Source organism: Grampus griseus (assembly GCF_964374135.1).
Source record: "Grampus griseus genome assembly, chromosome: 20".
Lineage (NCBI taxonomy): Eukaryota > Metazoa > Chordata > Mammalia > Artiodactyla > Delphinidae > Grampus > Grampus griseus.
The window spans coordinates 52633371-52659711 of record NC_139014.1 but is presented as its reverse complement, the minus strand read 5'-3'; the positions used below and the strand labels follow the sequence as shown (position 1 = coordinate 52659711).

The 26341-nt window shown below is 46.5% G+C and overlaps 3 protein-coding genes across 5 annotated transcripts in view; 2 read left to right on the top strand and 1 right to left on the bottom strand.

Moving 5' to 3' along the window:
* The window catches only part of TAOK1 (TAO kinase 1), a gene marked incomplete at its 5' end in the record, with an annotated part of 94132 nt that extends 83162 nt beyond the window's left edge, over window positions 1-10970 (top strand). Inside the window, one exon of the mRNA XM_082678589.1 lies at window positions 1144-10970. Coding sequence (XP_082534715.1) covers window positions 1144-1605 — 462 coding nt within the window. The 3' untranslated portion in view covers window positions 1606-10970. The remainder of the gene's footprint in view (window positions 1-1143) is intronic.
* Window positions 10971-15221: 4251 nt separating this feature from the next.
* On the bottom strand, window positions 15222-20318 carry ABHD15 (abhydrolase domain containing 15; the record flags this gene model as incomplete). The annotated part of the gene is made up of 2 exons (XM_082679798.1): window positions 15222-17396; window positions 19438-20318. 2 exons carry the CDS (start codon window positions 20316-20318, stop codon window positions 16871-16873), a joined length of 1407 nt encoding a protein of 468 aa, XP_082535924.1. The 3' UTR covers window positions 15222-16870.
* A 721-nt stretch (window positions 20319-21039) lies between these two features.
* On the top strand, window positions 21040-26191 carry TP53I13 (tumor protein p53 inducible protein 13). 3 transcript variants are annotated; one of them, XM_082679555.1, is made up of 8 exons: window positions 21040-21341; window positions 21849-22420; window positions 22613-22681; window positions 22923-22964; window positions 24610-24738; window positions 24875-25075; window positions 25186-25741; window positions 25828-26191. In XM_082679555.1, exons 2-8 carry the CDS (start codon window positions 22106-22108, stop codon window positions 25938-25940), a joined length of 1425 nt encoding a protein of 474 aa, XP_082535681.1. In that variant the 5' UTR covers window positions 21040-21341; window positions 21849-22105; the 3' UTR covers window positions 25941-26191. The 3 variants fall into 3 exon arrangements, with proteins under 3 accessions (XP_082535681.1, XP_082535683.1, XP_082535682.1); XM_082679557.1 differs by having other exon boundaries at window positions 21057-21134; window positions 21966-22420; XM_082679556.1 differs by having other exon boundaries at window positions 21072-21134.
* The last annotated feature ends 150 nt before the right edge of the window (window positions 26192-26341 follow it).

Here is a 26341-nt window from a genome sequence, read left to right as displayed (position 1 = left end):
GCTCCGACCACGCAGGCTCAGCGGCCATGGCTCACGGGCCCAGCCGCTCCGCAGCATGTGGGATCTTCCCGGACCAGGGCACGAACCCGTGTCCCCTGCAATGGCAGGCGGACTCTCAACCACTGCGCCACCAGGGAAGCCCTAGAAACTAACTTTTTTTTAGTTTTTGTTTGTTTGCTTTTCACTTAAGGCTTTGGTCTATCTGGAATGTGGTATAAGATGGGGTGCCATTTTTATTTCCTTCCAGATGGTTGGCCAATTGTGCCTGTGTCATTTGTTTAAGAATCCATCTTTTCCCCCATTGAATTAATTAATTAATTAATGCTTTTGTCCTGCTTTAAAAACCTACAAATTGAGATCTTTATTTCTGTTTCACTAATAGTCTGTCCCTACACCAATACCACATTTATTTTTTTTTTTAATCTTATTTATTTAATTATTTATTTAGTTTTGGCTGCATTGGGTCTTTATTGCTGTGCGCAGGCTTTCTCTAGTTGCTGCGAGCGGGGGCTACTCTTTGTTTTGGTGCGTGGGCTTCTCATTACGGTGGCTTCTCTTGTTTCGGAGGACGGGCTCTAGGCGCGCGGGCTTCAGTAGTTGTGGCATGTGGGCTCAGTAGTTGTGGCTTTGGGACTCTATAGAGTGCAGGCTCAGCTGTTGTGCACGGGCTTAGTTGCTCCGTGGCATGTGGGATCTTCCTGGACCAAGGATCGAACCCATGTCCCCCGCATTGGCAGGCGGATTCTTAACCACTGCACCACCAGGAAAGTCCCCCACATTTATTTTATTAGAGTGAGATTTTGCTGTGTCTGATGAAGCTAGTTTCCCTTCACCCACTTTTTTTTTATTCAGTGTTTTACCTAATGATTTAGTAGCCATTGGTGATAATTGCCTTGATTTATTATTTCAGTAGAGGTTATTGCCTTTGCTTTTAAGAACTTGATTTTATACATTTTAGAAATATAAATTATGTATTATTTCTATAGTACATCTCTTTGATTTTTGAATGTACAGCCATAAAATAGCCAGAGGGAACTTTTTTATGATTCACTTCAAAGCTGAGTAATTATCACTTCCTTAGTTTGTAGATTTTAAAAAATAAATCAGCTTTCTTTTTGCTTCTCTCCTCCTAACCCCCATCAGATTGAAGAAGAAATGTTGGCTTTGCAGAATGAACGCACAGAACGAATACGAAGCCTGCTGGAACGTCAAGCCAGAGAAATTGAAGCCTTTGACTCTGAAAGCATGAGACTAGGTTTTAGTAACATGGTCCTTTCTAATCTCTCCCCTGAGGCATTCAGCCACAGCTACCCAGGAGCTTCTGGTTGGTCTCACAATCCTACTGGGGGTCCAGGACCTCACTGGGGTCATCCCATGGGTGGCCCACCACAGGCTTGGGGCCATCCAATGCAAGGTGGACCCCAGCCGTGGGGTCACCCCTCAGGGCCAATGCAAGGGGTACCTCGAGGTAGCAGTATGGGAGTCCGCAATAGCCCTCAGGCTCTAAGGCGGACAGCTTCTGGGGGACGGACGGAGCAGGGCATGAGCAGAAGCACGAGTGTCACTTCACAAATATCCAATGGGTCACACATGTCTTATACATAACTTAATAATTGAGAGTGGCAATTCCGCTGGAGCTGTCTGCCAAAAGAAACTGCCTACAGACATCGTCACAGCAGCCTCCTCACTTGGGTACTACAGTGTGGAAGCTGAGTGCATATGGTATATTTTATTCATTTTTGTAAAGCGTTCTGTTTTGTGTTTACTAATTGAGATGTCATAGTATTTGGCTGCCGGGTTTTGTTTTTTTGTTTTTGTTTTTTAACTTTCGGAGAAATTTTGAAAAGGGGAATAGATATGTATGTGTGTATACATATACATACACACACACACACACACACACACATACACACACACATATATCTCAAGCATGTGGTTACAAGAAATTGGCTAGTTAGGGGGTATTTTCTGAACACTGCAAAAATAGAATGCAGGAATGTGTCTTGAGTCATCACTTTGGGGCAATTATATCCTAAGAAGGTCGTGAAAAAATCTAAAGCCTTTCTCCATACCCCAAATTCTTATAAGCTACTCACAGCAGGCAGCATATGCTGAAACAAGTTATTATGGAAACACATCTGTGTCCCCTCACCAATGTATTTTCTTTATTAAATTGGTCTGACTTCTCAGCCTCATTTGGAGTGAAAAAGAATGTGGAAATCCATGAACACTAAAGGGTTCCATTGACTTTTTCAGAGAGTAGAAAACAATTTAGTTCTTTTTCTGAATGCTGCATAGATTTGTCAGTGATTTTTTTTTTTTTTTTTTTGGTCCATTCAATTGTGCCTTTTTTGTGGCATGGTGAGATGGGAGATGTAAGGAGATGACAAGTTGTGTGGGAATTGCATCAACGAACCTGTGAGCCTTTAAAGGGGAAGACCAGAAGGGTGAGAGAGACCCCTGAAAGTTCATATGGTGGGTATGTTCAGCAGCATAGTGAAGAGATGAAGCCTCTATATCCTGACATTTTGTTGCTTATACTGTGATATCTTATCCTAGCTAAGCTCTATAACTCCCAAGACCCCAAACAGTACTTTTACTTTGTACAGAAACAAAGAACATATAGCCAATACAAATCAAATGCCAGAGAGTTTTGAATGATGCCATATTTGCAAACTGCCATCTATTGGAATTCTCACCACACTACATAGACATAATTTGATTACCCCTTTTGGCTTATGGGATTTCCTGTTTACAAGTAGAATAGCCAATTATTTAAATGCTTAGTTGCCATAGTGAACCAGGAGTCACTGAGCCAATGACTTTACCAGCTGCTGACTAATCCTCATCACCACTGTAGATTTTGCTGCATGTGCAGGTCCTCTTTTTTTTTTCTTTTTTTTTTTAATTGCTGTTTTTGTTGCTGCAATACTTTACAAACTTCTAGTTCCTTGAGACTTAGTGACTATTTGGCATCATGTTAACATCACACAACAGGAAACACCACTTCCAGAAGTCTCTAGCCTCAGTGCTAAAGTACTACTGAAAAGGAACTAGCAAGTTTGGCAAATTTTAAAAAAAAAGTAAAGTAAGTTATAGTGGTCAGGGAATCTCTTGACAAACGCTAACTTTTTTTTTTCCCACAGAGGGGCGTGTTTTGTTTTGTTTTGTTTTGTTCTGTTTTGTTTTGCAATGAAGGATCAACCCAATGCTGAAAGTTAGATGTTACTTGGTATTCCACTGCTAGTGTGGAAATTGAGTTGAAGGTGGGTAGGAAGCTGTGAGTATGACTTGAAGGAAAAAAACTTTCTTTTCAGTGATAAATCAGAGTTTCTTACAAGTTGTCTTGACCCCTCCCTTGTCTTGAAGAACCCTTGCTGCTGACTCTGGATCCTGCTTTTTGTAATAGTCAGAGAACTCCAAGGTAGAATTTTCTGAGTCCCTCTCAATGATACTCTTCACCTAGACCAGGCTAATGACCAAACAGTAATCTATAATTGTTGAAATATTGGCTTTCTCAACAAAATTTAAGTCTTCCCCAGGTATGTCAGTCTAATCTCCATGAATCCTCCCCTTTAGGAGTTTCTGGCATTCATTTAAAGGTAACTAGAAGAAAAATTAATATTTTAATGTAAATCTTTTAAAAACCAAGATCACAGTAGAATTCACACACAGTTTTAGGCAGTGTTTCAGGTAGCACTCCGGTACATTGTCCTCTTGGCCATGCTTGAGATCACCAGTTTTTAGGTGAACGTGACATGTACTTCTTGTCTATCTAATGAAAGGAGCTTTTAATTTTCTATCATTTTGCATTCACCTATTATACAGGATTTCAAACAAATTGAGATATTTACCTATTTGGAGGAAAATGATAGGAGAGAGCTTTAAAATTAATGTCCAAAAATATGAATTTGATACCTTTAAAAAAATTCTTATTAGGTCTGGCCCCTCTATACTACTGGAGGCATGGAATAGGAGTGCAGCTCAGTTTTACATACAAAACTCTTTAAAATAAAAAATACTACCAATAATACATGTTAAAGTCCACTTGTGGACTTAAATTAGTCAAATTGAGTTATTGAGTTCATGCAGATCATATGTACTTGTAAAATTGTGATTGAATACTGACTCCAAATGTCTATCCAGTAGGTCTTTGTATCTGATTTAATTGTGTGGCAACCAGTTTTACATGTAGGCCATGACTATACCTGGATTATTCCATTAAGTTCATTTTAATTAAAATATATATAGTTTGCAAAAATGGTTCAACTTAATTGACTTGTGTGTGTTTGCAAGATCTAACTTCTGAGGAATATCATACATGGTAGGAATTATCAAAGAGTAAAGCTTGTAGCAGGAAAATTTGAAAGGTTTTGAGAGATTCTGAAGAAAGAAGCAGGCACTTTCTGAATCAGTGTACAGACGTCAACATTTGATTAAATTACTACTACCTCTTCCCCATTGTTGGTGTTCACTTGATATATATGTGTTTAAGAAAATAAAAAGTATGGGATATTTGTCCAGCATATCAGAAAGTCGTAAATGCTATGTCTGGTATCCAGAGCTTGGCAGTAAAAGTTTCTTGTGTTCACTGTCTCTCCCTTTTTTAAGTTAGCATTAGAAAAATGCAAAACCTCATACCTTGAAATATATTGTTCCTAATGGGATTCCCTTCCTTTTGCACATATTTTTCCCCTTATTAAAGTCAGCTCTAACCCCAAATTAAAGTATCAAAGTATTTTCATTATATAGATAAAGTTAGTTGGAAAATATGTTTTTATTAGTTTTATTCAGAGCTGCCATTCTTTTTAGTCATTTCTGTGCCTAGAGATGAGTAGTCCTGCATTTGAAGCCACACCCACAGATATGATATGCTTGGTACTCTAGGCCAAGGATTTATTGGTGAGTTGAACTTTTTAGCATAGTCATTATGATTTTCAGCTGCCTAGACATCAGGTAAACATCATTCAGTACACTAAAGAAACTGTCCTTGACTCTCTCCCACTCCCACCTATTTTTCCTCACCCCCTTTTCAAAAATTGAAAACGCTATGAGTGTCTTTTTCAGACCATAAGGCAGACTTTAGTAGCTTTCTACTTCTTTAACTAAATGGCATTTTAAACTTTTATAGAATACATTGTGTTGGACACTGGAATAATACTGTTTATTTTCACCTGTGAAAAATGACTTTATTGTACTTGAAACACCTCCTTTGCATTTCTCCATTTGTGCCATTCACTAGTGGAAATAAATTGTATTATACCATAATCTACTGGCTTTTAAAAACTGTGTTAAATATGCACATTTTTGGTATAGTTATTATCATTTGTATGTATATATTGTATATACATATGAGTGTCTATATGTGTGTATAGATTGATGAATATAATTCATACTGTACATTTCCATCAGGGCACTTAAGGTTCTGTTATTTTGTTTCATTATTTTAGTCCTCAGTTAAGGCAAGAATGCATGTGTTTCTTAACAATGAGTACTCTGGGTTGATATTTATGAGAAGGTGGTCATTAGATGCAATCTTTTCTATTTTAATCCCCTCTTAGCACTTGAGTGGGTGGAAAGAAAGTTAAGTAAAATGTGGAACCATAAGTTGCAATGCAGTAAAATAGTGCTGGGGAAGGAGCCAGTTAGTGTTTCTGTGAGTTTGTGTCATGATGCAATGAAAGATAGGTGATGCAGAGAGAAATGAACCATGGAAACTAGAAACACTGGTGGTGATTCCTCTGCAAAGATAAAAAGAACCAATAAGTCACATAATCTTCATGTGCACTCCATGCATATTTCTTAGTAGTGGTGCCATTGATCCTCTTACCCTTTTTACTCCATTGATAATAATTATTATAAATTTTGCTAAGGACCAAAACATCCAAGAAAGGAATTACTGCTAAAGCATCTAAGGTTCTCCTAAACTATAAAATCAACAGGAAATGGCCACTGGGAGAGAAGGATTTGGTATTGGCAAGGGGCTTTCTCCTTTTAGCTGCCTCCTCTTGCTTGCTAATAGTAAGTTCTTCATGCACCTTCCACCCCTTCGGAGGCACTACTTTTCAAGCACAGATTTGGCCCAACACTGCAACCCTTTCCTAAGTAGTTTATATGGCCCTGCATTTTGTTCCATGCTCACAATGTGAAGTGTCTAGTGTATGTTCCAGTCAGAAAATAATATATTTAAGGTGTATAAGTGTGAATCTCCTATAATGATGGAAGAGGAGGCTCTTATTTCTTAGAAAACTGCTTTCTCTAAGGAACAAATCTAAAACTTGGGCTGTCATCTTGGAGCTGCTTACCAAAATACAGATCCTTATTAAAGAGAAACAAATTCTCTGTTTTCCCTCATCTATCATGATAGTGCCCCCCAACCAGGTTGTAGCATTGCCTATTAAAAGGCACTCACTTACTCTTAGTTGTTAAGAACTGGAAATTTTCCATCCTCAGATTCCTTAAAGGATGAAGAGTGTGCTGTACACTTAGCAGACTTGCCTCTTGTATGCAAGGACTACTGATTGAAGTCTATTTTGCTGTGTGTCTGGTTATGTTGTCTGCACTTTTATTAAATCACTACAGTAAGTCTACATTGGAAGTGACTTAATTTGTAAAGAAGTTTTATTAAACACTGTCTAGAAAAAGAAAGTGAAGCTGAGAACTCTTCCTTTATTGTGCATTTATATTTTCTACTGAATTCTGGTAGCCCCCTTTAAAGTCACATTAACTAATTCTTCCCTTGTTTATATTCAGATTTCCAAAATTTCACTCATGCAAGGGAAGAGAATCTATTTGGCCTAATGGTAGTCTTCAGATCATAAGAAATATGTAAATTAGCATGCACCTTATCTGCCTGTTGTGGGTTTCTTAAACTTGCACTTCCCTCTCACGCACCCCAAAATAGATATCCTTTAAAGAAAATAAAGGCAGAGAATTAAAACTGGGGAGCCATTTACTATGTCACCATCACTGTTAACTGTTACCCAGCAATCAGAACTTCTTGAAGTTTCAGAGCTTGTGTGTGTGTATGTGTCTGTGTGTGTGTGTTTATGTTTGATTGTGTTGGGTTTGTTTTGTTTTTAAATGTACAAGAGAGTCTTTAAATAGAGAAAAAGGTTAATCCTCTGAAACAGGATGCCCATTGGATATACTAATCTGGACATCTGTAGGTAGTTTACCATGAAAAAGTAGAGAGAAGATGAGACTTGTGAATGAATGAAAAGGGTATCTTGATACCCCAGAATTCCCCCTAAATTACGGGTAATTCAACCTGCACAGTTTCCTTTTCACTCATAGTTTTTAGCAATTGTGAGTGAAGAAATCATGTAATTATCTGTAAATATTTAGCTAACAAATTGACCTAGTTTCTGTATTTTTTTGTTTTTGTACTAAAGTTTATAAGTCTGTGCCAGCTAGAGAGGAGTTGCTGTCATTGCCAGTTGTGGTCCTAGCATCTAACCCTGAAACCATCCTAGGTAACATTTTTAGAATTAATGCTTCAGTGTTGTTAAACAGGGAGAAATTAAGCTCAACCATTGGTCAGGTTTAAAATCTTTTGAAGCAAAGTCATTTTATTTAATACAATGATTACATGTCCTCAATCATGAATGAGGTAGGGAACCTCCCTCCCCCAGTGGCCATGTTTACAGAAGTGTGTTTTGTCTATAAAGTGCAAGGGTTTTAATGTTTATGTAAATTATGCAGGTGATAACATTATGGCTTGGAATTGTTTATTGGGCTCTCGCTGAATTTTCAAATGAAATGAACTATGCTTATTACTGGCACATTGATCCCATTTCTGGAGCATTTTCCTATTTCCAGAATTACATGTATTCCTTTGTCAATCCTTTGACAATTTCTTTGTCATTAAAGCTGGTAAACATAGATGAGGGAATTGCATTTTTTTAAATCCATGAACCTTCATTTGTGTGCCTTCATTACTCATGTTTCTTTGGCAACTCTGAGGTCAGTGAAGTTTAGAAATGAGATACCAGTGTTAATGAAAAGTGTGTACTCTTCGCTTTTGCATGGCTTGGCTTAGCATCAAGGGTATATTTGGGCCACTTGAAAGCATGAAGACCAGTTGTATGGGAACAGGTTTCTCTCAGTGGCACAGTTTGCTTTTTCTGAGCCCTCAAATACATTGCCTCAGCATGAACATTATTGTTTCTATAAATTACACATGGTCATGGAATGAATTATGTGATTTGAAAGGATGGAACTGCTTAATGTTTGCAGATTCCAGCTGGCCATGTGACTATTGGGCACATATCAAACAAACCTGGGGGGAAATATTGGAACCCTTCTAACCCTTTTTTGGTCATAGACAAGTATATTTAGTTTATTAAGATGTTGGCTGCCCCTGGTATGTTGCCAGAAAGCTCTTTTTTGGTGCCTATTCCAAATGTGCTTTCTTGCATTTCATAGTATCAAAGAAACCACCACCCCTTCTTCCCAGCAGCATTTTATGTCAGACCTTTTATTCCACATTAAATGGGAGTTGTGCCTACTTAGAGTGCCCCTCCAATTAATTACATACACGTGTCCTAAAATAATCCAAGCAGGAGACACAGGTAGGAAAATTTTTTTTAGGAAGTCCACTCGAGGCCAGTAATCTATCTGACAAGGTATTTTACCACGTTATCTTGCCACTTGATAAATGAGCCTATTAGGAATTGCAGGTGGTTTCATAGGGCAAAATCCAAGTAGAGAGGGATATGTGGGATTTCTATTAAGAGATAATTTTGTTATTGTTTTACCTCTCCTTTTATGATCCTTCTCTGCTAGGTTAGAGTGGGTTAATTCTCCAAATTTATTTTGTTTTTTATTTTTTAGGGAAATTTTTACAAAAGTGATGGTCTGATGTAAATAACATTTTGAAGTATAGTGCACATAAGTTCCCGAGACTATTTCAACCTGATAATTTGTAAGTGCTTTAGAGTTTTTTTATTAACACTTGTGTTGCTAAATCCTATTTATGTAGGTCTGCTAAAAATTTTAACCCATTTAAAACTTAAACATTTAAATAATGGATGAGTTACTCTGAGCAATTTAGCTTTCAAAACCCCCTTGTTTTAGTACATGAAAAAGATAGCCTAATGCGCATTAATGAGGTTGGAGAGACTATGAGAAATATGTATAGTGTATATTTTAAAACAGCTTTGCTTGTATTGTGAAGATTTAAAAACAAACTTGAGATTTTTAACGTAACTATTAACACAGTTTTAACATAAGTTATCCCACTGGGTTTAAGAGCATCTTGAATGTATAATCCTTTTTGTAACCCAGGTTGGTTTCTGCTTTTACCAGTCATCCAAACATATTATTTATGATTTTAGTTTTATATACTCATTTACTTTTGTTTTCCTCAACCAGCATGATTTTTTTGCACATGTATTGTAGAAATTTTTAAAAAGAAAAATCAGTACATCATTTTCTCTGGATTTTCTTCACTTCTCTTCCTTTCTACTAACCCATTACCTTAAAGGCCATATCGCTCCATTTGCATTATTCGTGCAAATGCCAGGGTTGGTTTTTATTTTTATTTTTGCTATTTACCTAAAAAAAGAAAAATGCTTCAGTCAATTGCTTTTTTATTTAAAAAAAGAAAAAAGAAAAGAAAAAAAGCTGTAACCTTATCATTTCTGAGTAGACCATTGAGAGATGAATGCACACCTGTAATAGCCCAGGACCAGCTTTGGTGGCTAAAGGGAATATTTTAACTAAGCAAGAGGTTCTTTTCTAAAAGTGGTATATATTATTCACAATCTCTTTCAGTTATTCCCACAAGTCAGGGGTCCAGATAAAATGAGGGTTATCAGCTAACTGATATGTTATCATTGAGGTTCATCAATGAATTTGTACATTTCTAGTTCCCTTTGGTGAAGGGAAGAAAAATGATGATTTTGCAAGACCTAGATTTTGGCTTGGTTTCTTGCCTCCTTTTTTGGCAGCCTTCATCTTCTCATCTCCTAAAGCCCTTGAGCCTGTAGGGTTTTCATGGTGGACAAAGGACCTGTGGTCTTTTAAAACTAGGACTGATTTTTTTGGCAAGAGATTCTCATGTTGAAAGTGATGTTCTGCCACTTTACCGGAGACTAATTTTAAATATACACAGTCCTCTTAATTTTCGGACCAAACAGACACCCACAGGGGAGGCTTATCAAGGGTTGCAATGGGGAAGAAGCCTCTCCCTCACTGTCAGCACCAGCTGGTAAAGGTGACTGTACAGATGTGCATTTTCCTTTTGGTAGAAATGGTCCGCAGCACTAATTGGTAAGGCTTATTGTACAGTATATTGTCAGTATTCTTCTGGTTCAACATACCTTATAGTTCATATATAACCTGTATTAATTGTATAGATTGTGCATTTAAAGCTGTTACCAAGTTGTCAGAACATAAGAGCGAAAACAAGGTCATATGTAATATTTTGTTTGTAAGTATCCTTTGTATCATAGCAAAGGAAATGTTTAAAAAAAATCAACTGTAATAAAGTAATTTTAGTACACAGAGTGTCTGCTCAGTTTTTTTAAGTAATTGTATTCCCATAAAGATAAAGTATATTTCAGTTCAGTGACTATTTACTAGGTAATTACTGAATCTCAGGCACTGTGCTGTACATTGGGGGGTTACAAAAATGAGTAAGATATGGGTAAGAATGAGCTCCCTAGTGTAGACTAAAACCCTCTAGACTAATTGCCTCGAATTCTGTGTGCCCAGACAGTGAAGTAGCCTACTGTGCTGTGGATGTGAGATGATTCTACTTTAGCTTCTAATGGCTTGTTGCAGGTTCTTAAGTTTTATATAGACATATGTTGTGGTCTGTGTAACTACAGTTCCTCCCAGACACATGGACACATAGATGTATGCAGTTCTTGGACCTTGTACAAAGCTTCACAAGGTGGTTTCACCTGGGTTCGTTTTCCCAGATTTGAAAATCATCACATTTCAGCCCTGAATGGGGTAGAGTATCTAATCCAGTCCTGTTAAAATGACTTTGTCAGAAGGCTTAATTTGGAGGGAAGGAGTTTCTTGGGCTGGGGTTTATATGTTGTTTTCTATTAGAAAATAGTTTTAAGTGTTGTCATTTTAAAAAGTGTAGTTGAGATTACCTACTTTATTGAATAGAAGACTATCAGAAAAATGGCACTTTTAACTTTTTAACATAGCTTCTAAACTCCTAGAATGTTGATGCTGAGCTATTTTGAGATTAATTAGCATTTATGTAGTGTTTAATTTGCCTGGGTCAAACAACTACGTGGCAGAGCCAAGATTTGATTCCAGGTGTTCTATCTCCAGCATTTCCCAACATCCCACCTTGAATTTGGTTGAGTTAAAAGGGGGTTTAAAAAACAAGAGTTCTTTCTGCTTTATCCCCACAATTGAGCGGTTCAAACTACAGTGGATGGAGAGTTAGGTGCTTCTACCATGTCAGCAACCCAAAACAAATGCTGTCATTGACTAAACACATCAGAGATGCTCTGAGTTATGCTTAGGGTTTATAGGGTTTAAAGCCCATCCTACCTGACTATAAAAGAAATTTTTTTTTTATAAAAGAAATTTTAACATAAATTAAAAAATCACCACAGTGGTTGGCTAGCTCCACAGCCCCAGGGTTATAAGTTAGTGCTATCATCTACATCTCAGTGATGCCAGCTGCCAAACCAGGGTTTTCCTATATATGTCCTAGGCAATTAGTGACTTTAATTATACTTTCAGATACTTGTTCTTATGGATAAGAGGGAGACAAGGCTGCTGAGGGTGTTGTTTATTGCAGGCTGTGTAATAACTTTAGGGGTGCCATTTACAGATTCATGTTGGCTCCGCCACAAGAGTTGTGCAGCAGCTCTGAAGACAAATTCTTTCTCCTTTTGTTAACACCCTTTACATTATGGAGTTTAAAATGAGCATTATTTACTGTCATCTTAGCCAGTGATTGACTAGGAAAAGGCAAAGTATGGCATAAAGAGCAGTGGTTTAGGGTTCTGGTCTTTAGCCCCATCACTACTAACTGAGATCTTAAAAGTCACATCCTTTCTGACCATCACTTACAAGAAATAGGAAAGCAGATAGTTTTTGGCTGGAACAAATGAACCAATGTATAACCTCTTAGCCATAACATGGTTATCAGAGAGAGAGAGAGCGCGCATGTGTGTGTGTGTGTGTGTGTGTGTGTGTTTGGGAAGGGGGTGGGGAGAGTTTGTCCTCAATTGGGCAACCCAGCACCCAGTTTGTAAGCCTCAAAGGTGCTGCTCTTCCAGGCCCTTCCCAACTTTGCAGTGGAATTAATAACTGGAAATCCTTGGCCTTACAAGAATCAGAATATAGACTCTGATCTGAAAGCAGATGCCACCTCATTATAGAGGTCTTTGAGCTCTGGTTGAGGAATTAAATGGGCTTGAAGAATGGGATCCGTCTGCTTTTACTATTTCATTATAGCCTAACAGACCTTAATTAAGGCCTATTCACAGTCTCAGTCTTTGCATATGGAATAACTCATAACTTGCCCAAACTCATATGAGTCACAAGTGAAGTAGAAACTAGAACCCACATCTCCAAACTATTTCAGTGCTCTATCCAACACACAAATTACTAATTGCCCACTGGAAGATATCTCTGTGTAGGTACCACTGATGATCAGGGAATTTTGAGCCTGCTGGGAAATTATTAGCCCAGAGCAGGAGGCCTGGTTGTTGATTAAACAGAGGTTCCGCTGGTTAGTGTTAGGGGACACAAGCCTAGATCTATAGAAGTGAAGCAACAACCAGCAAATAGAGAATGTGCAGTGAGGCTCCGTTAACTCCACAGGTAGGTAAGCACAGCTCAGTACATAGACGACTTAAGAAGAAGACAAACAGCACATTTGTTTGTGGAGATTTAAAAAAGGATGACGTTCCATTGTTGCAGGGAGACTGCAATTTATTATTCAGAGGCAAACAAGCTGAGAGAATTTTTTCTTCAATCTCACTAGTGATAGACACTAGAGCAAGATACCTTATTACACAGGAAGGCTGGAGGAGCCAGAGACATTTGTTTTTTAAGTGTTAATATCTTTTATTTTTTGTTTTAATGAAATTCTACTTTTCCTCTAAACTTTTAGCTCTTCCTGGATACTTCAAAGCATAATTATTAGATGTCTTAAAACATCCTCTGGTCACTTTGGTAGGGTTATTTTCATTAAAATCTTTATATCATCTCCCAACTCCCAGAATTTGGATCAGGTCTATGATCTGATCCTCAAGCCCATAAACCAACCAGAAGTCTTTACAACCCACTGAGCTCGTTAGCATTATTTCCAGTCACCGACTCTCAGATGAGAAGAGACCTTATATCTAATGTAGGCCACCCTTATTTCTCAGCACATGTCCCCTCCATGATATGTGCCTAGGAGCAGTCTAGCTTGTGTATACCACCAATGATGCAGGACCTTCTGCTTCCTAAGGCATTCGTTCCATCCCTGGGCACTTGGACACTCCCTAGGTATAACTTCTTAATCTTAACTCTACAAACTGTCATAACTAGTGAAAACAGTTTCTGATGCCATCTTTTGTGGCTTGGCTGTAGGATCATTGGTATCATTGAATCATTGGTATCATTGGCAAGTTCTGCCAAAGTGGCCAAGTATCTCTGCCTGTTTAAGCAGGGTGGGAACTTTATACTAAAGTTCATTTCTAAAGGAAGAAACCATGGCATTACTGAGGGTGACTGACTGACAAAGGATCCTGCAGTCTGGGTGGAAGATGAGTACAGAGCAACTTCTGACTCTGGGGTGGTTTTGAGGTTATATATAAAGCTAAGATGACACTTCCTGTGTCAAGACCTCTTTTCTAACAGTACTCAAGTCTTAGCAAGGATATCTTCACTCAAAACAGAGATGACATCTCAAAATGAGGATTTGGTGCTATGTTTTTTTATTATTGTCATCTCTGGCCAAGCCACCTTGGAAACCTATGCATAAATACATAAAATACTAAATCTTTAAGAGAATTAAGTTACAGCTTAGCACAGTCTTTGGTATCAGAGGTCAGAACTTAGTAGGACTCAAGAAAACCTTGAGAAGCAGTTGTCTGCTTCCTGCATTCTGATCCAGTGGGTGGAGACAGATAACTCAGGTCTGAGATTATGCCTCCTTTATTGTAATTGGATTGTGTTTTCTTTTCCCCCTTTACCATTTGAAGGTGTTTATAAATAATGAAGAGACCAAAAGGGAGGCAAGCAAGTGAATGAGACCTGAGAGGATTGCTAAAGACTTGCTACCTGGAAAACTCCCAACTCAGTGGTACTTCTTTGGGTTTTGTTTGTTTTGTTGTTTGTTTCTTGCTTCCCCAAACTCATAATTTGTCACTTCGTTTTTAGGGCCATGCCTTCTCTCAGAATGTGTGCCTGGGGTTCCTCCATCTGGTTTCATATAATTAGCTATTAACCAAAGCAGAGCCAATTTGGGTGATTCCTTCATCGTTACACTGAAGGACAGGGTCACCCAAACCTGCTTGAACAGGAACTACGCTTTCTTGGCAAAAATGGCTTGAAAAGCAGCGATGTCACCAAATGGTGATGAGAAGATGAGAGAGAGGTAGCTTCCTGAGAATGGCTATGAGTACCTCTGGCACAGGGGCATGGAGGAGAAATACTTTAGGGTTTAGGTCATTAGGGCTGTGGATCCAAGGGGATCCAAGGGACAAGGGCTGTTCTGCTGTTCACAGAGCTTTAAGACTATAACTGGAAAAAAAAATTTTATATATATATATATATATATATATATATATATATATATATCCTCCCCCACCCCACCCCACAAGCTGGCTTTCCTGTAAAAAAGGAACCATGATTTCTCCCAAAGCTATTATCTTAACCAGAGTCCCGTGGTATCTGGCCTAGAGAAACAATCTGGATTTTAGCCCTTAGGGGCCCTTTAATCCTGGGTGGTGAGGGTGGGGGTGGTTAAAAACCACTGGACTGCTCCCCATTTTGCAGTGAGTTCTGAATGGTTATAGGGTCCTGCATATGGGACTGCAAAACCTAATAAGCTGAAATCCCCACTGTACCAGATGCTGGGGGAGGGGGCTGGCCAGATGTCAGTAATTCTTCTTTGCCAAGCCTTATACCCAGGCGTTAACCAGAAGTAGAACAGCTTCTTTAGGGTTCACTTCCTTATTATCTCTCCTGCTCAGAAATAGTGAGAGAATGTTAGATGAGGAACATAGAGGAGGAGGAACAAGAAGTGGGGAAAGGAGGGAGGGAATTTTTTCATGACAGGATAATGTGCCTTAGACAATTGAATGTTGTCTGCATTTCAGTTTAGATTCTTGGATAGTTCAGAGTTTCTTTTTATTTGATCCAGAGGAACAAGGATGGGCTAAAATTATCCAAACCTAAAATCATGGCCCCAAAAGTTCCTCATACCAAGCCTTAGGATATGGCTTTTGGTAAACATCTCTCCTTCTTCAAATTGCTTTGCTATTTGTGAGGCCAGTATGGAGCTTCCTGTCAAAACAGGTGCCTTCTTTCTTGATGACCAATTAAAATTTCAGGGCAAGGATTTTCTGGGAGGAACTGGATGTCCTATTGTATTGCTTAATGGCCTAATCCAAACCAAGGTGTGGGTCAATCTGTACAATGCCTTATTTTACTCTGATCTTAAGCATTAGTCCTCATAAAACCAAAGAGCCTATCAGTCACTGAGTGGTCAGATCCAGGAGGAAGCTTTTCCTGCATCTACATGGATGGCCTTTTGAATAACTGAGCAGAAAAAGCATGGTAATGTGAAATATTCATAAATCACTGAGTCAGTTCTAGCCAATCTCTTGGAAATTTTGTTTGCTTTCTCTGGTCCCAGATGTCTCTCCAGGGTCTGGAGAGGGAAAGGCTAGTAGTAGTGTCAGAAAACAGGGCAACTAACCAAAAAAACACCTAAGATATGAGGTTTATACTTTTACCACTTAGAGAAAGCCCACATCTCAGGAGAAAAACACCTCTCACTAGAACTCTCTGGAGTAATCCCCCGAAATGGTACTGGAGGGAGCAGCTAGAATGTCTGAGAGCCTGGCTCCTTGAGCCATGGTCAACCAGACGCTGCGAGGATTTCCTCTTCCTAAAATCATCCTTGGGATCTCTCTAGTGAGTCTTGAGGTCCTAGGCTGAAGCCCCAGATCAGCCCCACTCCCAGTCAGGACCTGCAGAACTCAACCGAAAGACTGGCCCTTGGTATTCCAGACGCAGGCGTTCACGCTGTCTAGCTGGTTGCCCTCCCCAACCCAGTCTCAGCACAGCACTTACTGCCTCTGGGCCTATCTCACAGTCAACGCAAGACGCGTTAGCTCTGTGAGCCACTTCCACGTCTGCCACCACATGAAGTCAGCAGAACGCCACAGCCGCAGAAAAAAACGAGGGAAGTAGCATCGAGACACAAACATCCTGTCCTCACTACATCAAGTGGCTCCAGCTTGAGAACCAGCGTCACAGAGCTGATTATTTATGTGGCACAGACCTGCCCAATGGCTCACAAAACTCATCTCCTTTGTATCTTTGCTGTAAGCGAGCATTTTCTCTTGAGTCCAGGGACGTACATGGAGATATTCTTTGGCTTATGAAGTCGGTGACAGGGGACAGTGACAGGGAATGCCCAGCTGCTGAACCAGGATGAGTTGGCATGTGTAGAGCAGGGCCTGGGCAGGAGTTCTGCTCAGGGGCAAATGAACGCTAGCTTGCTGAAGTTCCATCTCTTTCCACAGACCAGTTTAAGAGAGAAGGGGCTGAATCAGGGGCAAAGAGCTGAAGCTGCCTGCCCCATTCAGTCCTCAATGCCTTTTCAGGACTCAGCCGTGCCCAGCTCTTTCTTCCTCGCAGGGCTGGCGGGTTCTTGGGTCAGGTCTCACCTTGTATACGATCTCTTCCAGCTAAAGATCTCCTCCAGGTTGGAAGAGGGAGAGACCTCCCGCTTTGGCAGGGTTCCCCAGCGACGCCGGCCCCCTAGGAACGAAACTCGGCGCCTGCTCAGCCCTTTCATCCTCTCCTCCGTTCGGAAGAACTCAGTCAAGGCCCGGAAGTACTCCAAGATGACCTCGTGGCTCCAGGCTGGCAAGGGCTCCTGGCGCAGGAAGCCACAGTGGCCTCCATGGCGGCTGAGCAGGAGGAAGAAGTAGGGGTTGCTGTGAAAGAGTTCAGTTGGCAGAAAGTGGTTTGGGGGCCCACACACAGGATCATCGGCGCTACAGATGCATAGCACAGGTACGGCTGCCTCGTCCACATCCCGGAGGGGGTCGTTGTGGTCCCAGTAGGTGTCCCAGCTGATGGGGAAGCTCTTGGTGTGGCAGAAGAGGGTCTCTTCAAACTCTCGCAGGGAGCGGCTCCTGAACAGTTTTCCAGTGTCCACTGTGTCCTCCAGGGCTGTGGCATACCTGGCAGAAAGAAGTTGAATGGGGAAGGAAGGAAAGAGAGGAAAGAACTGGAAAATAAATTGACAGCAGAAGTTACAGAGTGGCAGCCCACAGGCCAGATTCTGACCACAGAGGCTTTCTTTGGCCATATAATGTATTAAACTTCCATGTCATTGCCATCATTTAAAATCAGGAGATTTCACGTAAAATGCATCTATCTGGCTTCTCGAGGGGATTGGGGAGATCTGGCGACATGGGCTGGCATGGCAACAATCAGGGTATTTCCTCCCTCCTTCCTGTGTTACAGTTTCTACCAGGACAGTCATTCATGGCATTACCTCCCCAGCCCTGGGGCAGCATTTGACTTTACAGCCGCTGAGTTATTGCAACAGCTCTCCTCCAGACCTCATCTTCAGACCCTCTGTAGGGAACCTGCTATGAAATGTCACCTCCTGAACCTCTCTTGGAAGAACTCAGTGGCTCAGACTATCCAAACTAGCAAGTGACATCCCCCAACATTAACATCTTACTTTAAGTTGTATTAGTTTGTTTGCTTTTTAAAAAGATATTATGCTATCCAGCTGATGACAAATGAGTGTGTCCTTGATCAGTGGGGCAGGTATTCCTAGAGAGGACTGAGTGGCGGAGGAAGTGACTGGGAGTGTAATTAATTGGGTGAGGCCCCAAATGGGAGCCTGAGAGCAACTGCTCTGGGAAAGAGGGACATCTTTGCTGTTTCCACCTCCCTGGAGAGGGCCTGGCACCCTGACCAGGAGGCCAGGATGTGCAGCTCAGTCCTTTATTTGGATTAATTCAGCCTTAGCCAGCTGAATTTGGATAGGTGTTTCCTGCAAACATTCAAAGAGGCTTGCCCCAAGTTGGCAATCCCAAAATTCCATGGGCAGGGCAGTTCCTAAAGGCCCAGGTTTCCTCTCCACTTCCCTTACCTTATCCTCCAGCTGGAGCCCAGGGTCAGTACTGAGGGTGGTCATTTGGGGATGGAAACTGGCAGTTAAGCCACGTGAGAGTACCTTGCCCCTGGACTGTTCCAGCGGCTCTGGGTTGCCATGGTAGCACATGGGCTGTTGCTGAGCTCAGGGTTGACCTTCTTAGAACAGGAGGCAAAATAGGGCAAGGAAAGAAAGAGAAATCACAATTGTCACCATGTATTGGTGCCAGGCCCCTTACTTTCATTATCTTATTTCATGCTTATAACCACCTTGGGAAGTGGTTATTATAAACTCCATTTAACTAAAGAGGGAAGTGAAGCTCAAAGGGGTTAGCTAACTTGCTGGAAATTCAGGATTTGAACCCAAGTGGGTCTGACCCCACATCCTAGGTCTTTCTGCCACACCACACTGCTGCCATCATGTCTTTGACCTCGTTCTTCCATCTCCTAGAAAAACAACGGTGTAAGCAGAGGCCTGGTTATTTGCTGTGGGAATGTCACTCAGGCCTTCTCAGTGGAAAATTCTCCCCTGTCACCCTGGTGGTAGATTCTTTTCTTTTTGGAGATTAAAAAAAATGTTTAAATACTCTTAAAATTTTTGCATTAAATATTGAGTATATACCTGGGAATATGCAAAACATCTGTCAGGTCTAAAGAATTTTAATCAATCAAATACCACCAAATTTCTGATTCCTGTCACCTCCAGGCTCAGAGGAAACATTCTGGACAGATAACCAGTCACAATTGCTTCCAGAGCCCTCTTTGCTGATTTGACAAGCTATGGACTAAGCGATGTCCGTGTCAGGTGCTGCCTCTTGTGGCGGGTGGGGCAAGTGCTCAGGTTGCTAGGACACGCTGGGGCTGAGGTGAGTGAGGCCAGGGGGCCCCAGGTCAGGAGTCCCTGCTCTAGCTAATGATGCTGAGTCCGTCTGTGGCTTTTAAACCTGCTTCCCTGATTCTGTCCAGACTAGAGGGTTTGGACGCTTCAGGAAGTGTGTGAGGAAAACTTTGCCCAAATTGCTCTAAACCTGTTTGATTCAAAACCAGGCAGAGCCGTTTCTCAGCCCCAAACCTCTATTCCCCCATTGCTCGTCTGCAGCCGCCGTTACCCACCTGCTGAGGGCGATCTTCTGGTGGAGCAGAAAGCCCCGCTCGTAGGGCCAGGGCAGGCCGGCCTCAAACCACTCGCGGCAGCATAGCACCGGCGAGATGCAGGCTGCACCGGTCATGTAGCTGGAGGAGCCACACTCGCCCAGGTAGGACAGCAGCAGCGCCGAGCCTGAGCCCTCGCTCACCGCGAACAGCAGGGCTGCGGGGTGTCGGAAGCGGATGTAAGTGATGGCCTCTTTGAGATCAGACGGGTCCCCGAAAGGCTGCAGCCGGGGGCTGACCAGTGGGCAGCCGTGGTGGCCGCGACGGTGGAAGATGACCGGGTAGTAGCCGCGCTCCAGGGCCAGCAGGCAGAGGCCGAGCACGTTGCGGGTGAGGCGTCCCCAGGCATTGGGAATCACCAGCAGCACCGCCGGGAGGCCCCCGGCATTGGTGACCCGGCGAACCCGGGCGCAAGGTCCCACGACCCAGTCCAGGGCCACCAGCCCGTCGTCCGCCAACTGCAGGTACTCCCGGGCCAGATCGGACCCCGGCCCCACCGGCAGCACGAAATGGCAGAGGGTCTGCAGGTGGGGCCCGGAGAGCCAGGAGCGCGGGCCCGGCTCCAGCGCTGTCGAGCGTCGCAAGGCGCGCAGCAGGCACTGGGCCAGCGCCGACGGCTTACAGATGAGCCTGCACCCGCCGGGCAGAGGCTCACGCCCGTCGCTGAACTGGTCCGCGGGGCCTGCGCCGTCCACCTCCTCCTCGTGGTCTTGGCCCTGCGCCCCCGGCAGGGTCCTCGCTCCGACGGCGCGCCTCCCGGGGCGCCGCAGCAGCGCGGCGAGCAGGCCAAGCAGGGCGAGCGCGGCCAGGAGCAGGGCGAGGGCGGCGCCCCACGGCGGCATGGCGAGGCCGGAGAGCCCCCGGCGGGCGGCAGCGGCGGGGAGGTCGAGCTCCCCGCTCTGGCCGCGGCTCCGCCGGGCCGCGGCGGCCGCCCAGGGCCCTCCCGCGGGGAGGGAGGGGGTGCACTCCGGATTGGCCGCGGCCCCGCAGAGACAGCCAGTTCGGTCCCGGCTCCCCTCACCCGCCCCCCACTCCCGCCCACGGCCCTTTGTACAGTGATTGCGACAAGCAGGAGCAAGAGGTGAAAGGAGCGGAGGCCACGGGGAGGGAGCGAGGACGCGCCGGCGAGACGGAAGGGAGTGGGGAGGGCAGCAAGCCGAGGAGTGGGGTGTGGGGGGCAGAAAAGTGGGGAGACTTGGAGACCGAGGCTTGGGGAACGGGGATGAGTCTCAGAATCCCCGTGGTGTGTAGGGTGTGCAGCTACCGGGGAGACCTGCGTCGCTGCGCCCTCAGGGGCCGCTGTTGAGAAGTAGCAAAAGGGAGAAGTGAATAAACCGCAGCTCCCGGCGCGGGCTCCCGGGCTCCCGCGGGGCGGCTGCAGTGCAGCCGGAGCCACCACCCGCACCTCCGTCGCCAGGCTCGGCTGTGCTCTCTGACCTCGGTGTTTGTCTCGGCCCCGCGGGCACCCGCAACTGCGCAATAACCCGGCCGGGCGGGGGTCCGGCTCAGGGCCAGCGAGGGCCAGGGCCGGCGTCGTGCCCCGACCGCGGGTTAGCAGCAGGAGGCTGGAGAGCCGGGGAATGCTCGTTCCCTTGCCTGCATTAGTGCGCTGTGCCGATACCCCGGGAGCGTGGGGCTCCCCTGGAACCTGGCTTCAGGTAGAGGAAATCCTCACCACCGCTCCCCAGGAAGGACTTCCCCAAAAGAAACAGCCCCAAACCTCCGAGAATAGGCTGGAGGAAAAGACGCACTCAGGTGCCCTTGGAGGGGGATGCCTATCACCCCGCGACCCGGCCGTGGCAGGGGATAGATGGCAGTCCCTTCATCAGCTCAATAACTGGCAATTACCGGGGAATGGGGGAAGGGTAAGAAATACCCCTTGCAAGTCACAGCTATGTGGGAGACGGTCTTGCTCTATTTCAAAGTTTTGGGCTGGGCATTTCAACTCTCATCCTCCACCCACTTTCCCATCTTTCCTCAAAATCCTGAGCCGGGCCGAGGAGAAGGGCACCGGGGAGAGGGCGGCAGAGCGGGCACCCGCTGCAGGTGACGTCTGGCCAGCGCTCCCTGCTGGGGGCGAGGCCTGTGACTCCACCTCACGGTGACCAAAGTCTCCTTGGGCATCTGCTTGTCCCCGCTGGGCTAATTACGAAAGCGGAGGCGGACGTGGGCAAGAAAGCAGCCCCCAGCCCGGCTCCAGCTTCCTGGGACTTCTGGGTCTGGGGAGCGTGGAGGCCTGAGACCCTTGGAGACTCCTCCGTGTTCGGGCGCTATTTGCGAGGGCAAGAGTGGGATGGGATGAAGGTGTAGCTCTAGAGTGGGGACCCTCTTCCTTCTGCAGCTCGGACTTCAGGCTTCGGTCCCTCTTCTAGATGCAGGTCACATTGATAAGTCTGAAGCGGGTTTGCCGAAGGAGCGGACCCGTCTCCCCTCCTGGGCCACCCAGTTCACAGTGGAATCCCAATTCCCGCCCTCCTCCCCGCTCCAAGATCCACCCAGGAGCTGCAGCTGCTCCCTGCAGGCCGCGGAGACCCGCTGAGACAAGTGCCCGGGCGAAGGAGGTGGTCCCGCCTGCCTCGCAGCGCTGCGCGCAGAAGACCGGCTTCCGAGCAATTTTTCCGGCTTGGGGATGAGGACGCTTGCGCGCACTGTCCCGGGCTGTGGGCGGGCACTGGGGCGGGGCGAGGCGAGGCGAGGGGAGGGGCGCGTGAGCCTGGAGAGTCGCGGCGCGCGGTCTGGGGTCGGGGCGGGACGGCGCGCGCGAGCCCGGGGTCTACGTGGACACGCGGGCGGCGTGGGTGCGCGGGGGCAGGGCCAGGCGGCGCGCGCTCCCTGGCTTGCTGGGCTGCGGGCAGTGCTGGGGCGGGCCGGGATGGCGCCTCCTCCGCCTCCGCCCCAACTGCTGCTCCTGGCGGCCCTGGCGGGGCTCCTGGGTCCCAGTGAGGTAAGGCGACCCGCTCCCGAGAAGGCTTCGGCCCGGGATCTCAAAGCGCTTTGCCAAAAGTTCGTGCTGGAAGGAGTGGCGCGCGGAGAGGGGACTAGGAGTTCTCCCCTTGGAGGGCTGGGCCTGGGAGGGAGAGGGCAGAGCCCGCGCCGAGGCCAAACGCCCGAGCTCTTCTGCGCCTTGAACCCACAGGTGGTGGCTGAGCCGGCGGAGGAGGCGGGAGCCCGTTGTCCCGAGGGCCTGTGGCCTCTGCCCCCACAGGTGGGTGCCTGGAGGGCGGTGGGAGAGTGGGAGAGAGGAGTGTGAAGGGGCAGCCCAGTCCCGCCCTGGCCTCGCGGCACCTTCCACAGCCACCCTCTGAGCACCTCTGCCGGTTCCTCCGGCCCTCAAGCCACCAACGTCTCCATTCCAATGTGACGGCACGGGCCTGCTGTTCTCTCCCCACCCCACCCCCCCCAGAGTCCCCCATGGGCTCTAAGCTCTCTTCTCTCCCCCTGTATAGGTGTCGCCAAGAGTGACCTACACACGGGTGAGTCCACGGCAGGTAAGTACAAGCAGGAGGCATCCTCAGTGTCTGCACTGGAAACAGCGAGCTCCTCGCAGGCTTTCTCCACCTTTTCTGCTCACCAGCTCCATTCTTTACCACTCCCCCCAGTAAGAGGCAATGTTCTTAGTCCCAGGACAGTGAGCCACAGGCCTTGGTCCTCTGCAAGTGCTTCTCAGGCATCCTGTTGAGTAGCTGGCTGTGTGGGCAGGAGGCTGCAAGGGAAACTCTGAGGGTAGTAGGAAAAAACAACCTGTGCTCCAGCTCTGCTGTGTGACTTTGGAAGTCTCCTGACTTCTCTGGGCCTCATTTTTCTGTAAGAGAGGTTATTAGTAACGTCCCTCCCCATGAGGAGTTAACAAATAGTGTGGGACAGCACTTTGGAAAATAGGAAGCTGTAAGGAGTGTGTGTACCTCAGGTTACCAACCAAACTGTGGGTTCACCTTGTGTGGCTGCCTATTTTCATTGCCAGTGGTTGGATAGCTTCTCTGTCCCTTTGGTTTTCCTTCTGAAATATCTATTTTTTTGATCCTTGTAATAGCTCCAGGCCAAAAGAGCTCATGCCACCCACCTGATTCCTTTTCCCAAACAGCCCTTTCATTCCACTGTTCAGAAACCAGTGGCTCCTTATTTCTCGCCTTATCATGGCCATACTCCCCTGTCTTGTTTTTCAGGCTCTACCTCGTTAAGTAAACCTCATCCAACCTCCCCACATCTTTGGTTCCTCTCGTTTTGTTGGTCTGCTGACCACACGTATGAGTTCGAGGCTTATTCCCACCCCTGTACTTTTGCACCTGCTTATTCCCCTCAACACCTGGCGTATTCTGACTTGAAGGGGGCAGCTCCCTGCCCTCCTGCCATCCATCCCCATCCATCTTCAAAACCCAGCATAGGAGTCAGCTCTCTCTTGAGACCTTGCCTGATCATATTAGCCCTTATTTATTCATCACCTTCTCCAAATTTGTGTAATGCTTATAACCTATCTCTTGTAATTTAACAACTAATCACTTTGAGTTTTATTAGTTTGCGCTTTCATTTGCATTAGTTCTGTTCCCCTGAGTTTCCTTTGCATTCCCTGCAAGGAGAGTCCAGGAGTTCTCTTTTGGCATCTCCTACAGCATCTGGCACAAGTGCTGAGCATTAGGTCAGCTCAATCAAAGAATAATTCATAACTGATGAAGTGTTTCCATCCTGAGATTGTGCACCTGCTGCCTTTGTGCCCTGTATTTGGATGCGTTGGGGAGATGAGATTGAATATATAGATGGGGCAATACATAGAAGAGCTGGTCTCTATTTGGGGGGTGCTTACAGTCTAGACCGGGAACCTGTAGAGCCACCGTGGCAGGTCCAGAGAAATACAGCTAAAGAGTGTGGTCTGAGTCTGGCAGGGTTAACCACGCATGCTGTCACAGAAGTTGTGAGCTTTGAGGGGTGGCAGTGCATGGAGAGGAGGGATGAAAGGAATGCTCAGAGGCAAGAGGGGGTGCATGCCAGTATCCAGGGCCCTTTGTCCTTTCCTGAGCCCTGAAGGTGGAAGGGTCATCTGGCCATCCTGGGAGTCCCTTTAAGTTGGCCCCCCAGGATGGGAGAACTTGGGATTCTTAGGGAGGGACCTGGCTTGATGTCTCCATGCCTTTCCTCCAGGCTGAGGATGTCAGCTTCCTCTACCATCCCTGTGCCCACCCCTGGCTGAAGCTCCAGCTTGCCTTCCTGGCCCACATTTGCATGGCCCAGCCCTTACTGGCCCCTGACTCCAGCCTCACCCAGGATCGGGTGAGTGGTTGCTGAAAGGTGGTTGTCTGGCACTGGCAGGGGCTGCAGCCCCACGTGCAGGGCAAGGGGAATTCAGGGCCTCCTCTTGCTTGCTCCCCATCTTTGTCTTAGCTCTAACAGTTACCTCCTTTCATAGCCCCTGGTACTGGCAGCATGGGGGGTGGCACTGGAGATGGCATGGGTAGAGCCAGCCTGGGCTGCCCACTGGCTGAAGAGGAGGAGGCGGCGGAAGCAAAAGAAGGAGAAAGCATGGTTTCGCTCTGACAGTTTTTCTGGGCCCTATCCCTTGGTGCCAACACCGGGCAGAGGGAGGCTGTGCCGGAGAGGGTGTGTGCAGGTGAGGGGTGCTGGCCAGGCTTGATGGTCATTGGGTTGGTGGCCCAGGGTGGTGGTGTCATTGGGTAATCTGGGCAGGGAAAGGGTGACTGCTGTCTCTTCTCCTCCTAGGCCACGGCTTTGGCCTTTACTCTGCGGAGCTGGAGGCCCCCAGGCGTAGAGGTGGCATCTAGAGGGCCTAGGCAGCTCTTCCCTAGTGGTGCCAAGAGGCGTGGGCTGCGGGCTGCCCTTGGTCTCCAGCCCACCCCCTCAGCCCTGAGGTTCCGCTCTGTTTCCCCACGGAGCATGGAGGCCAAGCAGCCTGTGTTGGGACCCCAGGGTGCAAGGGATAATGCCCCATCTGTGCCCACTGGCCCACTGCTGCCTGGGGGGCCTGGAAGCAGTGTCAGCTCCAGGCTAGAGGCTCAGGTGCCCAAAGGGCAAAGCAGCCCAGGGGCCTGTGCCTGTCCGAGTCAGGCTTCCCCGGCCGCTCGGGCAGCAGCGCCTCCGCGGGCAGCCCGGGGCCCCACCCCGCGCACGGAGGAGGCCGCCTGGGCTGCCATGGCCCTGACCTTCCTGTTGGTGCTGCTCACCCTGGCCACGCTCTGCACGCGGCTGCACCGAAACTTCAGGCGTGGGGACAGCATCTACTGGGAGCCCACAGTGGACAGCCAGGACACAGTGGCTGGTGAGAAGCTCCCCTCCTCACCTGCCCCGCCCCGCCCCGCTCCCGATGGCTTCCCTGCCCTTGACAGCTCCCCACCCTGCCCATAGCGGTGCTGAAGCGGAGGCTGCAGATGCCCCCTCGCCGGGTCAAGCGCTCCCGCCGGAGACCCCTCCTCCCGCCCACGCCGGACAGCGGCCCGGATGGGGACAGCTCCGAGTGACCTGCCCCAGCCCTGCCACTGTGGCAGGTCCGGCTACTCCTCCCGCCGGGAGGCTGCGCCACGTGGACCGCGCGCAGGGCCGCCCCCTGGTGGCCAGATGGCGCAGTCCTGCCCAAGCGTTGTAAAAGGGCTGGTCCTTAGTGTGTGGTTTGCTGGGAGGGATGGAGAAGGGGAAAGGGAGGAGAGAAAAAGGAGCTGTCTCAGCCTCCGTTGCAAAAACTCCGTTTTTCTTATTAAATTATTTTAGTAGAGCCTGGAGTTGAGCTTGTGCATCTGCCACACAGACTCCCTCCCACCCAGGGCACTGTCCTAGGCCATTTGGGTCGTGTTTGAGGTAGGGGGTTTCTAGTATCAAGTTGGACGCTCACTGGCCTGTCTCGTCTTGCCAGCCTGGCCTCAGA

What these genes read in the sequence shown, in the direction of transcription:
- TP53I13 (XM_082679555.1), top strand. Translation starts at nt 22,106, where the DNA reads ATGAGGACGCTTGCGCGCACTGTCCCGGGCTGTGGGCGGGCACTGGGG. An exon ending in CCAGCCTCACCCAGGATCGG is followed by an intron (nt 24,739 to 24,874) that starts GTGAGTGGTTGC and finishes CTCCTTTCATAG; the next exon opens with CCCCTGGTACTGGCAGCATG. An exon ending in CAGCCAGGACACAGTGGCTG is followed by an intron (nt 25,742 to 25,827) that starts GTGAGAAGCTCC and finishes CCCTGCCCATAG; the next exon opens with CGGTGCTGAAGCGGAGGCTG.